Raw genomic sequence first — 16,322 nt, 5'->3', positions numbered from 1 at the left:
TCTCATGGCATGAGTGATTTTTCGCAAAACTATCTGCACGCTCAATTAACTGCAGTAAGGTATACACGCGCTGGCCAGTTTTCCTTCTTGTAATTGGCTGCTGTCTGCGAGAGAAACAACTACCTTATTTGGCCGGGCCATTCTGAACCCGTTTCTTCCACAAAAAATCTCTGCGATTTGAGTGTGTGAACAGCAGACACGTACCTAACTAAAAGAAGCTCAACCAAGTAAGAAACACAGAATATACTGTAATTTTTTTAATTGTCAGCTAGTCTAGAAATCTATTTGCAAATAAACATACTACTAATAAGACTGCCAATATTTCGCTTCACGTTTTTATTTTTACTATTCAGTAGATGTTTTGAGTTATTTAATTCAGTGTTTAAGTCCATACGAACAATATGTAAGATAATGATGGTGACCATGTCCTTGAGCATTTCTAAGCTATTAGTTTCCAACGAAAGACCAAAATATCTATAAATCACATAGTTTACATTTTTACCAATTTTAATTGACTATTTTAACAAAAAATTTATTACATATGTCAGTTAAAAGAACATCGCGATAGTAAAATATTTATGAAAAATTAAATTTTGCCAAATAATTTCTTGCTTTTATTATTCTTAATGAGATCTTAATGAAATTATTATTCAGGATAGATGAAAGTTTATCTTATGCTAGTATCAGAACTAAGCAAATAATCTCAGACCCCAGCCTGGTGGTTTATATGGTAAAAACCATAGTTAAGCGCTTATGACACGATGTAACACTCCATGTAACACCACAACAAGCTCTTTATTAGCACCACGTCGTCACTTTTATTTTTGTTTCCTACTAGGCACTTGACAACTTCGCTTATTCAATGACCTTCCAGGATAGACCCCACAGTCCTCTACGTACTCTGACAAACATAAACCTGTCCAGTCGGCTTCTTAACTGCGATGCATGTTATTCGTGACTTCTTTGGTAGTGGTTTCTCATTGGCTTATAGTTCCCTATGTAAACTGTTGCCCATTCGTAGTATCTGCATAAACGTAGACGTATCTGTGTTGTCCAATTCCAAAGATGGTAATTTATAGTGTTAGAAAAAATTTGCGGAATGATTTTGAAATAAGTTAAAATTCAAGCAATTTTAAGTTAGTAGTGCTTCCGCGATCGAGCTATAATCGGAGACCGCAAATATTAGTGGATTAATTTCGTAATAGGCTAAACTTATACAACGAACAGGTGACATTTTTTTCCAAGTATGCAGAGAACTGTGGAGTCCATCCTGAAAGTACACGAATCCGCAAATTTTTTCAGTGGTACGGAAATTTCGCGCATTCACTATGTAGTAAGTTAAAATGTAAACCTTCACTCTCACGCACTGTGTTTACGATTGGACCGCAGTTATTTGGACACGCCCCTCTATGACCGTGAGCCAACGATGCCCAGACAGAAGAGAGTAAGTGAATCGGGTAGTGCAAAATAACCAGATAGAAATGTTCACGCTAAAAATAAATAAATCAACCAATGGGAAAGCAAACATGGAATGAGCACACATATGACTTTGAATTCTACTCTGAGGCCAAAAACATTTCCGGGTATCTATCCATAGCTATAGTTTATATCTTTAGAACTGTGAGCCAATAAGCAACCCTCAACCCAGGAGGTAACTACCTAATCACGGGCAACACCAATGAAGACAACTCACACGCCAGCAACCAATGGCCAGGTGACTTGCCAAGTATGCAGATGAGTGTGGAGCATAGTCCAAAGATGACCGAACCCGAGAATTAATACATTTCCTAGCGTTCCTTCGCGGGAAATTTTGACTGATATTTATGCTTAGATACCTGTCTTCACACATGCGACATGTTTTTCTTATCTGACTTTGAACAGTGCAAGAAGCGCGCAATTCGCAATGGCCTGGGCCAACGAGGACGCAGTTAACTGTATCAGAAAGCATCCGTGATTCACAGGAAGATAACTATACACCAAGTCAAAAGCATTTGCTCCTTTATTGTGCTCTGCAGACTACGTTATGCGTAAAACATGTTTAAGATTAGTCACAAACTCTACCTATCGCGAAATTATCCAGTCAGTTTAATGTATGTACGATACCTGCATTTCCATTAGGATAAAAAAATTGTTAAATTCAAATGATCCAACCAATGCAATCAAGAAAGAAGCTAAAATAGGGCAGTAGCTATTGAACAAATGACGCTGACTTGTTTGCATACAAGAGTATGGGGGCTGGCCAGCATAATACGAATGTTATAGGTCTCTTCATACAAACAGAAATAAAGATATATCCGGGGGGAGGAGAAAATTAAACTGTTTAATAGACTTCAAAACCCTTTGTTGTTATTTACAAAATATAGTTTCTTCTCGCTAGGTCTTTCCAGCTAATGAATCTCGTTTCGCACTTAACTCAGCCGGTCAAAGAGGAAACACATAATACAGTACGTCTGAAATTCCCCCTTAAGGCTGGGTTGTTTTGAGTTTTTTTTACATGCTTCTTTATTACTATTAGTTAAGGGCTACCTACTTCTGAAAATTTAAAAACCATAACTCTATTGCATTTGTTATTCAGTCTCATATATTTTTAACGGGATAAGTGTAATTTAATGGGTTAAAAAGTCGCGAAAACGATAATAATTACGCAAACTTGTGCGACGTTTTACATCCATTATATTACACTAAGTGAATAAATACATATCAGTAGAAAATTTTGTACCAGAACAACAAATGCAAGAAAGATATGGTGTTTTTTTTTTTTTCAGAAATAGCCCTTGACCGACGTTTCGGTCGATTTTGCAGTAGTAATCATCAGGATAACTGGATATCTTCGCCTTCGACGCGGCTACTACCCAGAAGCCAAGTAACTCCAGACATTGAGCGCGAAAGCCTGCGATTTTTAGTGACCACTTACTATAGTCCATCCACGGTAACCTCCTACTTTTTTAAACGAACCTTTGAAAAAACACACCAGGATGCAGCATGTTTGGTTCGTTTGCAAAAATACTTTCCATCATATGCATATTAAACATGCATTAACACTAAATTACCGTATAATGATGTTAAATAAAATTTTACAAAAAAAGTAACTATCTATGTACAATATTATTAATATTAATGATCTCGCATGTGTGTAAATGAAACTGTGAGAGAAGTGGTGAGTTGGCAATGATTAGAACGAAATAGTTCCATAGCCAAAATATATATTTTTTGACTTTCCGCGTGTATTTAAGAATTTGTTTGGGTATTTGTTAAGTTTGAACATTTTTTTAAATCTCTGGTGAAATAAAAACGTTATGTTAACGGTAAAAAAATATTACGTGCCGAAACCGTGGTCGCGCATTAATAATGTTAATAGTCACTTGTTTGTTTTCTCTTTCAGCGGTTTGTCTGCAGTCTGCACTCTTTACGCCATATTGCAGTGTGTTTTAATATATTACTGACCGTGAAATAACGTACAGTTTGTGTTTCAGGATTTTGTGTTAATATTGTGTATTTTAACTTTGTTATATTATTTATTATCTACTATTGTAATGATGGAATTTGTTATCGTTTTGATATTTTGTGTGGTTCTTGTGATTGCTGTAATGGTAATTGGTTCCGGGATGGGGAAAGCTACTTCTTCGCAGCGTCAGATGGACATCATTAACGTCGCTCAGAACTTATATGTTTTAATTAGGAAAGGCGACTTGAAGAAATGTGACGTTACGCAGACGACCGCGTTTCTTCTCAACATCGCAAAGTCAACTGTTCTCAAGTAAGTAGGCTTTTTTTCGTTTTCATGCACGTAAAAAAAATATCGACTGTGTCCTAAGTATTGTCGGCCTGTGTTTTAACTCACGAGGTTTTTTGTGTTTTATTTCCAATTTATATTTTTTGGTGTGAGACAACACCGCCATGTGGCGTCTCTGTTGAAAAGTTAACCTAAAATCATATTAGGCCTACTCAGGTCCTAACAATAACAATATAGGCACTTTCAAGTATTTTTATGGGTGTGATACACGTTTGTTTATAACAATGTTTATAAACTTTATGATAGGTTTAACTATAACATAAGGGAGTGATTTTATAATTTTCATTTAATTAGTTTTTCATCTGTTTGGGAGATCACAAAATAAATCAAAAAACACTTCATTAATTTCGTGGACAAAGTCTGTCATGTTTCCATTTAGTGACCACAAAGCAAATATTTGTGACAAAATGCCATATTTGGAACACTGCCTAACTGCGTATTGTGAACGGGTCCCCGGAAAAGTGTTATGACAAATGTTTTTTTTTTTTTTTTTGGTTAGGTACTACAAGAAAGACATTGAAGAAGTTTCAACACCAGGAAAAAAGAGGGAAAAAAGGCCACAGGAAGGAAAGTCACTTGACACAGTCGACGATTTCACAGTAAATGCAATCAGGAATGCAATTTACAGGATGTACGCTGAAGGTAAAAATTTGATACTGAAGAGTAGTTTCAATATCACTGGGGTAGGCCCTACTTAATTGTATTCATTTCATATATCCATATGCAGATTGACCGGTTCAGTTTTTTCCCCGATATCATCTGTCCTTTAAAAATACTTAACATTTTTGGGTGGTTTGTTAGGTTTCTTTATTGATATGGTATTGATATATAGAATATTGTGCAACATATGAAATAGGTACACGTCCTTTTAAGGTTAGGTTAAAGATAGAAAGAAAATTGTTACATTCTAAAACTACAAGTAATGTTTATATCGTTATACACAGTATACATATTACATAACCTCAACTTTTATGATGTATCAGAAGGTTAAATAATGACTATTTCCAGTATCAATAATATCCAGTTGTGCGCTTTAGCAGTAATTGGTTACAAATTAGTGAGTTGTGGTCTAAGCAAGCATGGTTATTAAAAAAAAAATTGGGATACTTAATTGGCTAAATTGTACTGTGTGGCAGGGTCCAGTACAATTGCAAAATAGTGTCATGCCCCGCCTAACCCTTTAGAAAATATAGGGGTATTGTTATTTTATAAACAATAGGCCTACTTCATTGTAATGAAGTATCATATGAAAACACAACTTAGCCAGACAAACTGTGTGTTAGTGTATGAAGTAACAGAAGGTTATAAAACAGTAAAAGTTTAGTATCGCGTATCCGATTCGATACATTGATCCTGATCGCATGATCCTGCAAATATTGATCCTGTGATTGATGATGCTTGCTTTTCTAATTTATTACGTTTAAAAATCCTGTACAAAACCAAAACTAAAAACCTGTGATGTAGTAATGAGTTATGATTTAAAGTTGAATAATAATGAAAATATATATGTTTTATTAAACTTATGATAATTATTCTTGCTATACCACAATATTTGATTATGTTCAGGATCTTTGATCTGAATAAATGAAAAAAGCATGCACCACACGATCAATAGGATGTACAGGTTCATGCATAAAGATCTAGGGATCAAATGGGATACACGATACAAAACATTTGCCTATAACACAGTGTAGAGCTTGTAACTTATTGATTGCTAAATTGAATGCTGAAATACTAATGTTTTACACAACTTCAATACAAACGCGCAATATAATCGTCATATCATTGCAGACAAAAATACTGCAATGTAGAATTCCTCTAAGCAAACTACAAAATTTAAATTAATTTAAAAGTATTTTTGAAATGTAAGTTTATTAAAACTATTTAATAAATGTAAATTGTGCACTTAAATTATCTTCTACGGGGTTGTGGTTTCGCTTAGTTTTGTGTACCTCTGTTATTTCATGTATTGTTAATGTATGCAATAAATTTACAGGTTTGAATGTTACAGTCGACACCATTTTGAAAGAAATCAGGGAAAGACAAATAGATTATTATGGTGGAAGATCAAGTCTTCATAAATTGTTAAAGAAGATGGGATTTTCATGGACAACTGTTGATGGACGAAAAGCTTTGATAGAGAATGAAAACATAGTATTGCAGCGAATAGATTTCTTGAGAAAGTATAAAGAAGAAAAAGAAAGAGGTGCCAATTTCATATTTGTTGATGAAACATGGATTTTCCAGAGAGGCAAGGCATTAATTTATTTGAAAATTTGTTCTGTGGTCCAATACAAAGTATTTCATTTCCATTTCATATATTTTTCAGGAACTGTATCAAAGTCATGGCAGGACAAGAGTCTACAATCTGCGAAGAGACGTACTGTTGGAGATGGTAAAAGGTTTATTGTTGTTAATGCTGGAGGGCGCACTGGCTTTGTGCCAGGAGCAGGATTACTTTTTGTTTCAGGTCAGAAGACTGCAGACTACCATGGCGAGATGAATGGGGAAACTTTCTTGATGTGGTTTGAAGACATGTTGGTGCATCTTGAGGAACCCAGTGTCATCATAATGGACAATACTTCATATCACAGCACCCAGGTATGTGCAATGGTAAAGCAGTGTCTTTTTATTGCTCAAATTGTAATGTGAAAAATTTACATGTGTTTATTATTGTGTATAAGTACGAATATTCGAGACTAATACATTTTGCCAGCAATAATTGTTATCTTAATAGTATGCCTACACTACATTTTTATAAACTATAATGTTTGAGCTGAAATTGATTACACACACACACACAGATATATATATATATATGTATATATGTATATATGTATATATATATGTATGTATATATGTATATATATATATATGTATGTATATATATATAATGTAATTGAATTACATCGTAGTGCGAACTAATTTAGTAGAGGGTTTGAAATACCAAATAAAATTTTTTTATTGCAAATAGCATTTGAAAATGACATAATTACTTGTTTGGTAAAAGGACCCACTTTATGAATGCTCTGTTGCCCTACTTAATAAATTAAAATAATATTTTCAAAAAACTTTCTAGTCACTAAACTAACATGCTTTGTTAAATTTAGAAATTCATTACGACAATATGCCAAAACACATGTTTGCTTTGCATAAGTACAGTAGAACCCTGTTATAATTTGTTTTTAAGGGGCTACAAGAAAAAAAAACATAAGCAGGAAATTCAATTTAGTACTTTTTAGTGTGGATTTATTGCCAATGGACTCAACAAGCTGCATAAAGATATATTTGATGCTCCAATTTGCTTGTAGCAAGCCAAAAACAATTTTTCTTTAACATCATGGTGCTTCCAGCTTCTATCTGCTTTGTCTTTACTTACACATTGTCTCATTGCTGTAAAATTGTCTCATTTCTGTATAATTGTCATAATTCACGACAGTGTTTACAGTGGAAATGCTTAAGTCCAGTTATTTTGCCACTTGAACATGTGATTTAAGTGAATACATTTGAAAACACACAGAATGGCTAAAAATTTATGAATTTATTTGTTTTCCAAGGGTGTCAACAGGCAGTTAACTGCTAACATACACATATACATAGACAGTATAGACAAAGGCTTTTAATTTTTTTCGTCTTCTAAAATTTTATGAAGTGAACATTACAAGCACGAAACGCATAATTTGTGAAACATATCCAGGAATTAAATACATTGTCCTTATAGGGAAAATATTGGACTTGAAAAATAATACATTATAGGCAGGAAAACTTTATAAGCAGTAAAATTGTAACAGGGTTCTACTGTCATGAATTCTTATCAGCTACTTGAGTATTTAGTTAAATGTTGGCATAACGTAGGTTGAGAAAACACCTACAACGAACTGGACCAAGGATGCACTGATCGCGTGGCTGGAGAAGAATGAGATAAAACATGAAAATAATTTGTTGAAAGTGGAGCTGCTGAGAATAGCTAAACAAAACAAGCCCCGAATACGGTATATTATTTCGTTTTTTTTACAGCATTTCTTTAAAAGTGAGATAGTTGCAAAAAATTACGTATACGCCTTGTTCTAACACACTTTTCAGATATGAGGTAGACGAGTTGGCTCGTAACTATGGCCACGAAATTCTACGACTCCCACCCTATCACTGCCACTATAATGCAATCGAACTAGTTTGGGCTCAATGTAAACACCATTACAATAGTAACGTGGGGCGGGCCAAGAGATTTGACAATGATGCAGTTGCAGCCATCTGGAAAGAGGCTCTTGATGCTTCCACACCAGAGAGGTATTTTCATGTTGCATGACCAATGGGGTATTCCTTTTGAAGTAGAAATTGTTTTATTTTCCTGTAGAACATTCCTCAAGCTTCAGCAAAACCCTTACCATACATTTTTACATAATACGTAAGTATTGTTGCCTAGCAGCCTGGTCCTACCATTCCTTTTGATAACTTTGTGTGCTAGTGTGTGTATAGTGTGATTATCATTTTGTGTATATTCATATACCAGTAATACAGTTTTAAAACAATTGGTAAAAATAAGTGGTTTGAATTTGTGTAGTTGTCGTTTTGAAAATGTGTTGCATGTATGTGTTTGTGTTCGTGTTTGTGTTTGTAATTTTATTCCCATGTGATTCATACATATCTGTGTAGTTTCTAGATCTAACAGTGGTGACTTATTTGCAAGGTTTTTTTTTGTAATTGCAGTCCATTTGCAATTGTTTCATTTCCATAAATAGTTTTGTATTTATTAGTAATTGTGATATTACTTTCTGTTATGCTTAATCTTGTGTCAATGACTTTAAAGTTATGGTGGGTTCAGTGCTGTAGGCAGATTTCAATATTCAGATAAAATTTCAACGTAGAGAATTTTGAATATTTTCATCTAGCGAACTTGAATAGGTATTTACACATGTAGTTCTTGCACATTAGTATTTTCAAAAGTTATGTTATTATAGTGAAATACATATACAGTAAATCATCAAAACTATTCAAAAAATTAAATTTTCGCTATATCTCACTGTTTTTGTCTGGGACAAATTTTAACCAAAAACAAACACAAACCTCATGAAATAAATATTTTATCATATGCATTCTAAGCCTTTATTGATAACATAGAAAATATTTACAGCTTTATTATATCTTGAATAAACCACTATAAATTTTATTTTTTCAGATAACATAAAACAAAACATGTTACTTCAAGTATTAAATAATAGCTTTGATAGTTGAGGAAAACACATTAAATGAGTTTTGTTGTGTTTAAAAATAGTTTCTTGTGGAGTGAGTTCAAAATTGTATGTAATAAAGAGCATGCCATGCATTGTTTACTATGCCGTTTTGACAGAAACAAACATATTTTGTTATAGAGTGGTTTTTGCTATAAACAGGTCATTTATATAGAGGTTTTACTGTATACATTAATTTTTTTAGATGGGCGAGGTGTGTGGATCACGTGGAGAAGCTAATTCAAGCAGACTGGGAGAGAGAAGTCCACATAGACAGCGGCACCATTCCTCCACTCATCATCCACCTCGGCGAGGATAGTTCAAGTGAAGACAGTGACAGCGAAGAATTTGAGGTTACGACACAGCAAGTAGATGGAGACAGTGAAGTACTGGCAGTTCCTCTTGATGATTTACCCGGGTGTTCTTATTGAGGTCTGTATGTAATAAACACCTGGGCAACTGTAAGTATTGGGGTTTGAAACATTTTTTTTTCTTTTATGCATTCCCATTAAGTATGTTGATTACTGGAACTTTATGTATTAACTTTATATTACACATATTATGAAATTAATAATAAATTTCATTTCTGGATTCGTATAGGTGTATGTGAAACATTTTATTTTGTTGTGTGTCTTCATTTTTCAGTGAACTTACTTGGAAAACAAAAAGCCAGTCCCCATCCAGGGCCACAAATAAATAATGCATATAAGTGGTATAGAAATTACTGTCAATTCTTTACCACAATTTTACTGTTCATAAAATTATGATTTTGTCTAATAAGTATACTCAGGAAAATGTATATAACCATATTTTTATTTGTGGCCTTAACCGGCAAAATGGTAGGGGTTTATTAAATAAAAGAAGAAAATTCATTTTTAAATGTTTTCATCTGAATTTGTTAATTTTATTAAACCTTCAATCCTTAGTCTTTTCCAGATTGCTTAGATGGACAGCCATATGTATAATTTACAATACTTTTTTTTTCAGATGCAGAAAACTGTGTTGAACTGTACTAAAGGATGATATTTATTGCTTACATAAATGTTGTAAATTTATATGTTCTCCTAAAAATTTACTTTAAATTATATGTTATTTCTTTAGCTAACAAACTTATTTTTTAATATTTTTACCATTGGGTATCATAAATGTTATGAACATATACATGTATACTTAGATCATATTCAAATTACTTATATATATATATATATATATATACACACACACATACATACACACACACACACACACACATTGTTTTGACAGCTGGTGATTGTAAACAAACCATTTGACATTTGTCACATGGCAATGTTTTTGTTTACATACGGCGGAAGGATACATAGTGACATTAAAGTAGATCCGGTGAAAAGCAGGGCTTCAGAAAAGTAGGAGGTTACCGTGGATGGACTATAATATTACTTACGAGAAAAAAAAATCAATGTGACGTGTGAAAACCAGACTTAAATAACTACGCCATGTGAAACATGTTTCTAGAGGCAGTAAATTTCCGCTAAAAAAAAAACGGATAACTCACTAAACTGGGATACGGCATGTCTGCGCCAGCAATTTTCTGTCTTTTGATTGGTAGCTGTTTACAAAAGCAGCCATTGCTTTGTTAGACTGGGTCGTTACGGACGCGATTGCTTCCGCGCAGAACTGCTGTGATTCGTCTGCCCACAGTGGGTGTGTACTCTCAACCAATCACGAAACACAGATGGTAGTACAGTGTTCTAACCACTCGGATGGTCTCGGAAATCTTTTCACGAAAATCGACTGGCTTTACATAGTTCTTTCTAACACGAGACCAAGAAGACATCACGGTTAAATTGCCAACAAGCTTATACACTAAAAAATTTTCGCGCTAAAATCACCACCATCCCTACACGCGAGTATCCAAAGGGACGGGAAAAATTCCCGGGTTCAATGACCTCCGGGACATACTCGACGATCCTCTGAATACTCGGAAAAACGTTGCCTGTTCATTGGCTGCTGACCTGTGAGGTGTCTCAACTGGGTAACTCGTGATTCGATACTTCTTTGATTGAGGATATCTAAATGGACAAGAGTCCTCCAAATTAACAGTTCAACCAAAGAAGGAAGAAGAGGCACAAAACTATCATTGTTTGAATTTTATCATGTCATGACAAGAATCCGCAAATTTTTCCGGTCACTAAATTATCAGTAGAAAAATTCTCGTTATTTCCAGGCACCAGGATTAGCTGCTACACATACACAACACTTGTACACAAACAAGTCAGTGTCTATTTTCCAATGGCTGCTGTCACATTTCATCTTCCGGCCGGATTGCATGTGATTGGGCTATTTGAATTTTGTGATGTTGTTATTGGTCTCTTTTTTTCCTTGGGGTAAAAACTTCCCGTGGTCCATGATGGACGCGGTTCGCGTGTAAAATGGTATGCAGGAGAGCTTCTGCAAAAATAATAATAACTAGGGACCGGAAAAATTCGCGGGTTCAATGACCTGTAGGATGAACTCAATAGTTCTACGTACTTTCGGTAAAATGTGACCCACTCATTGGCTGCTGTCTTTTGAGACGTCCCAACGTAGCAGCCTGTGATTCGATAAAGCCTTAGGTTATGTGTGACATCCAGGTGAGTTGTGAGCCAATAGCAGAGGCAGCACTGAGGTATAACTATTTGTATTTTAGCCTACCGCGAAATGAATTCGCGAATTTTTCCGGTCTCTAATAATTAGGGACAGGAAAAATTCGCGGGTTCAATGACCTGTAGGATGAACTCCATAGTTCTACGTACACTCGGTCAAATGTCACCCTCTCATTGGCTTCTGTCTTGTGAGACGTCCCATCGTAGCAGCCTGTGATTCGATAAAGCTTTGGTCAGGTATTTCTCATTGGCCCAGAGTCGTCCAGGTGAGTTGTGAGCCAATAGCAAAAGCAGCATTGAGGTATAACTATTTGTATTTTAGCCTACCGCGAAATGAATTCGCGAATTTTTCCTGTCTCTAGTCATCAGACGTTTTGGTACAACTGTGCGCAAGCGAGCTGTGCTGAACTAAGCTGAGCTGTACAGAGTGTGCGGCCTGTAATCCGCCGTCGTATTCGCTCCGTTGGTCCGGTGCGCGCGCGGCACACGAGGAGAGAAGGAGGAGGGGAGGGTGTGGCAGAGTGCGGCTCTGCAGGCGGACCAGCCAGACGACACACAACACACACACACATCCGCGCAGCGCCGCGCTCATTAGCATCGGCTCGTGGCGAGGTCCAGGGGTCGCCAAACCGGCCCCACGTGGTCTCCGCTCCTCGCCGCGGCGACAGGCACCTCGCGACGCCGCGGTTTCTTCCGCGTCTTGTCATGGCGCAGGAGGTCACTGACCCCGCCAATTTTTTTTCTACTCCCTATCAATAGGGGCATGCATATTTCGCGAAAATATTCCGAGGCTAGTTAAAAGTTAAAACACTGTAAAATCGTATGTGACAACACCAATAACTAGGAGCAGGCATTTTTCGCGAAAAGATCTGAACACCCATTAGACTGCAACAAGGTATACCTTACCTGTGGTTTCTTCCTTGTGATTGGCGGCTGCCTGCGAGAGAATTCATTGCCTTATTTGACCGAGCCACTCAGGACGCGTTTACTTCCGTACTAAGTCACTGTGATTGGTGTTGTTACACTCAATATGTACCTGGGAGAAACTCGCCCAATCACGAAACACAGACGATGCTATAGTGTTTTAACTTTCATCTAGTCTCGAAATATTTTCGCGAAATCTGCATGGCCCTACCAACAACATCAATTCAGTGTGGAAGCAAACGCGCCCTGAGTGGCTTCGATCAGACGAGGCAAAGACTTCTATCGCAGACGGCCGCTAATTACAAGGAAGAACCAGCTGGTGTGGGTATACCTTGTTGCAGTCTAATAGGCGTTCAGATTTTTTCGCGAAATATACCTGCCCCTACCTATCAATAAATCATCATTAAGGATCAGGAAAAATTCGCGTTTTTCCATTTGTCTTTGTACACTCCACTGTCTTCTGAATACTTGAGTAAATTCCATCTGTTCATTGGCTGCCGACTGGTGAGACGTTTCAAGTTGGTAGCTTGTGATTCGATACTTCTTAAAATGAGGGCCGATAGTGGAAGGAGCTTGGAGGAATACTTATTTGTATTTTATCCTTTAAAGGAATGAATCCGCGAAATATTCAGGTCCCTAATTATCATCATACTCTTCTCATCTAACAATTTTTATAGGCAGAGACCGGAAAAATTCGGGGATTAATTTCGCGATAGGCTAAAATGCAAATATACATATATCTTTAAGCTGCTTTACCTATTGGCTCAGTATTTTACTGGACGACTCGGGCCAATAAGGAACCTTCGACCAAAGAAGCATCGAATTGTAGGCAAACCAGTTGAGTATACCCACAATTCAGTAGCCAATGAATTGGCGTTATATGCCCGAGTGTACTGACTATATACTCTACCCTGAAGGTCATAGAAACAGCGAATTTTTCCAGTCCCTATTTATAGGACCAAAATTAATACTTTACTGGCACAACATAATATGGCGGTGATTTTTCGCGGAAAATCTGTACGCTTACTAAACTGCATTACGGTGTTTCTACGCCAGTATGTAATTTCTGATTGTGATTGGCCACCGTTTGTAAGATAAGTCATTACTTTATTTGGCCAAGCCATTTTGACCGCTTTTGCATCCGCTTGGAAACGCTGTGAGTTGTGTGCCGACAGTGGGCATACACCTGAAAGAAACTCAACCAATAACTAAATACAGGCGATTATACTGCGTTTTTTAAACACACAGCTTGTGTCGAAAACCTTTCGCGAAAATTCACTCGCCAAAATATATGGTCAGATAAGAAGAGGATTGTAATAATTAGGGATCGGAGAAATTCGCAAATTCATTCCGTTACAGGATAAAATACAAATATTTATATACCTCAAAGCTACTTCCACTATTGGCCCTCGTTTAAAGAAATTTCGATTCACAAGCTACAAATTTGATACGTCTCACAGTCGGCAGCCAATAAACAGATGGCATTTTGCTCAATTATGCAGAGGATCGTGGAGTCTATCCTGGAGGTCATTGAACCACCAAATGTTTCTAGTTCCTACTTCATGGCGACCTGGCGTCCGGGATTTGTAGAGCTCTGATGGGATTTTTAGAGCTCTGGTCATAACATTATTAAGTATCTTGTCTTCTGGGTTGTTGCTGTGTCCTTGGCAAATAATTCACCAACGTTTCGGTCGACATTGCAGTTACCTACTGGTAGGCAACTGCTCCCTGATGATGGTGACTGCAATGTCGACCGAAACGTTGGTGAATTATTTGCCAAGGACACGGCTACCACCCAGAAGCCAAGCTACTTCAGACAATGGCCGTGAAAGCCTGCGAACATCATAACATTATTAATAACTATGTTTTTTATTGTTTATTTACTTTTCAGTCAATAAATGGTATATTTGCGTGCAACAGCAACTTTAATTTGCTTGTGAGTGAGCACTGAGTGGTGTTAGTTGAATGGAATAACTATAACGTTACTAACTTTGGTTTTGGAACCATTAATCGCAAAATGCATAAGCAAAAACTGGTTATGTTGGAGAAAAGAAATAAAACAAGTGAAACCACCCGAGCTAAAGCAATTAAAAAAATTCAGAGAAGCGTCGTAGGTGTCGAAAGAGGCAAAAAGTAAACGAGAGAAATGAGCTAGACCGGCAAAACGAGCCCCCCAAACGAGGCGCGAAATTTGCGCTCGAGCGATCCTCAGCCGTGCACCTCGCGAGAAGCGACGGGGAATGCAGAAACATGTTCGGTAATTGACGTGGATGTGCTCTCTGATGATTCTGATGTTGATATGAAGTCAGTTGAGCCAGTGGTTGTGAATGATGGGCCGAGTTTGTCGCGGTTTGGTGTGGCAATTATTAATTGCCAGCCGCCAAACTCCTGAGAAAGAGACTCGTGAGGCAAATAAAGAAAGGCTGATAGATTTAGTCCGCAACAAATACTTAAAAAATAATTCTTACAGTCTTCAAGGCCACTTTACATAGTTTTGCAGACTCGGAAACATTATTATTACCCACCATATATTTCTTAGCAGCGTTGTAAATAAGGCTCCAATTTTCTCATGAATGCGATGCTAATTTTCTTCAACCACAAATTCCTCAAATATTATAATTTAGTTATTTTTATAATATAATTTTTTTTAAAGAATCTACATGTATGTTACTTTCATGGTGGCCACTCACAGCCACTAAAAATATTCCCTGATTTTTCCCTGATTTCCCTGATTAAAAATTCAAAATTTCCCTGATATTTACAATTACAAAAAAACATACTTTTGATGAAAAAATATAATATTATAGAAAGAGATCACTCATATTTTAGCACCCTGCTGTATTTTCTTCATTATATACATACGGATGTTCGTTAAATAACAAATACATTTTAAATATGTCACTTTACATTATAGCGTCCCGTTCAATGACCTGCAGTCTGTGTTTTGTTTTATGTAATGGGGTATTTCAGTGTCGAGCGCTCAATCATTTTTTCACGCAACATTTGATAACTGTTCTTTAATTCATTTTTGAAGTGTAACATTTCTAGTTGTGAAATATTCTTAGTCTTAGTACTCTCAACAAGGGATAACAGTACAGTGCAAATTTTACCTTGTGTTTGATTTAAAAATGAAACAACTAATGGATAAATCTTCACTGCATTACAATCAGTACTCCCATCTATAGCTAAAGCAAATGGTCCACTTACTAAAGATTCAACAGTTTCAATTTAGTTTCACCAGCTATATACTCCACTAAGGAAGATGTTTTTGCTCTCGCACAGCTGTATTTATGTGCAATTTTTGAGTCCGGAAACATAGCTCTATACAAATTACCCGAATGATCGGCTACTGCTATCGGTAAATTGTGTTCTACCAAAAAACTTGTAAACAATAACTCTGCGTTTGTTACTTTCGTTTCTTCAGATGTAGCGAAAAACGACGATATCGATTTATTGCTCGTCACGGCTTTAAAATGTTCTGCATGTTTCTTTGATTCAATATGCCGTCCTCAGTCATCCCTTCCACCATGCGCAATCGAAAAGTCACACGTGCATACATTACAAAAAGCGTGGCGTTCCAAAACATTTGAAGATGACAAGCATGGCCATTCTTTTATATAATTTGGTCGAAAGTTCTGAAGAATAACGTTCTTTTTTTTTGCCCCAGATACACATTGTTCTGTCACACGCTTCATTTCTACAACCGGCACTGAAGAACACAACACTATCGAACAACATAAACAGGTTTCACGTCTG

The 16,322-nt window shown here is 36.4% G+C and overlaps 2 protein-coding genes across 9 annotated transcripts in view; one reads left to right on the top strand and one right to left on the bottom strand.

The window, feature by feature from the left end:
• Positions 1 to 16,322, bottom strand: part of LOC134533112 (protein pangolin, isoforms A/H/I/S) — a 555,211-nt gene that overhangs the window by 522,805 nt on the left and 16,084 nt on the right. The gene's annotated exons all lie outside the window — the stretch shown is intronic.
• On the top strand, positions 3,413 to 10,108 carry LOC134533102 (uncharacterized). Of its 4 annotated transcripts, none has more exons than XM_063370348.1 (7): positions 3,416 to 3,757; positions 4,293 to 4,435; positions 5,790 to 5,999; positions 6,123 to 6,394; positions 7,649 to 7,785; positions 7,877 to 8,080; positions 9,227 to 10,108. In XM_063370348.1, exons 1-7 carry the CDS (start codon positions 3,534 to 3,536, stop codon positions 9,450 to 9,452), a joined length of 1,416 nt encoding a protein of 471 aa, XP_063226418.1. In that variant the 5' UTR covers positions 3,416 to 3,533; the 3' UTR covers positions 9,453 to 10,108. The 4 variants fall into 4 exon arrangements, with proteins under 4 accessions (XP_063226419.1, XP_063226418.1, XP_063226417.1 ...); XM_063370347.1 differs by having other exon boundaries at positions 3,423 to 3,757; positions 5,790 to 6,188; positions 6,264 to 6,394; positions 9,227 to 10,089; XM_063370345.1 differs by having other exon boundaries at positions 3,423 to 3,757; positions 5,790 to 6,394; positions 9,227 to 10,089.

The sequence above is a fragment of the Bacillus rossius genome, chromosome 6 (genome assembly GCF_032445375.1).
Source record: "Bacillus rossius redtenbacheri isolate Brsri chromosome 6, Brsri_v3, whole genome shotgun sequence".
In the NCBI taxonomy this organism is placed as follows: domain Eukaryota; kingdom Metazoa; phylum Arthropoda; class Insecta; order Phasmatodea; family Bacillidae; genus Bacillus; species Bacillus rossius.
Note: the sequence above shows the minus strand (reverse complement) of the source record. Positions and strands in the feature narration are given on the sequence as shown.

What these genes read in the sequence shown, in the direction of transcription:
- LOC134533102 (XM_063370345.1), top strand. Translation starts at nt 3,534, where the DNA reads ATGATGGAATTTGTTATCGTTTTGATATTTTGTGTGGTTCTTGTGATT. An exon ending in CTTCATATCACAGCACCCAG is followed by an intron (nt 6,395 to 7,648) that starts GTATGTGCAATG and finishes GGCATAACGTAG; the next exon opens with GTTGAGAAAACACCTACAAC. An exon ending in CAAAACAAGCCCCGAATACG is followed by an intron (nt 7,786 to 7,876) that starts GTATATTATTTC and finishes CACACTTTTCAG; the next exon opens with ATATGAGGTAGACGAGTTGG.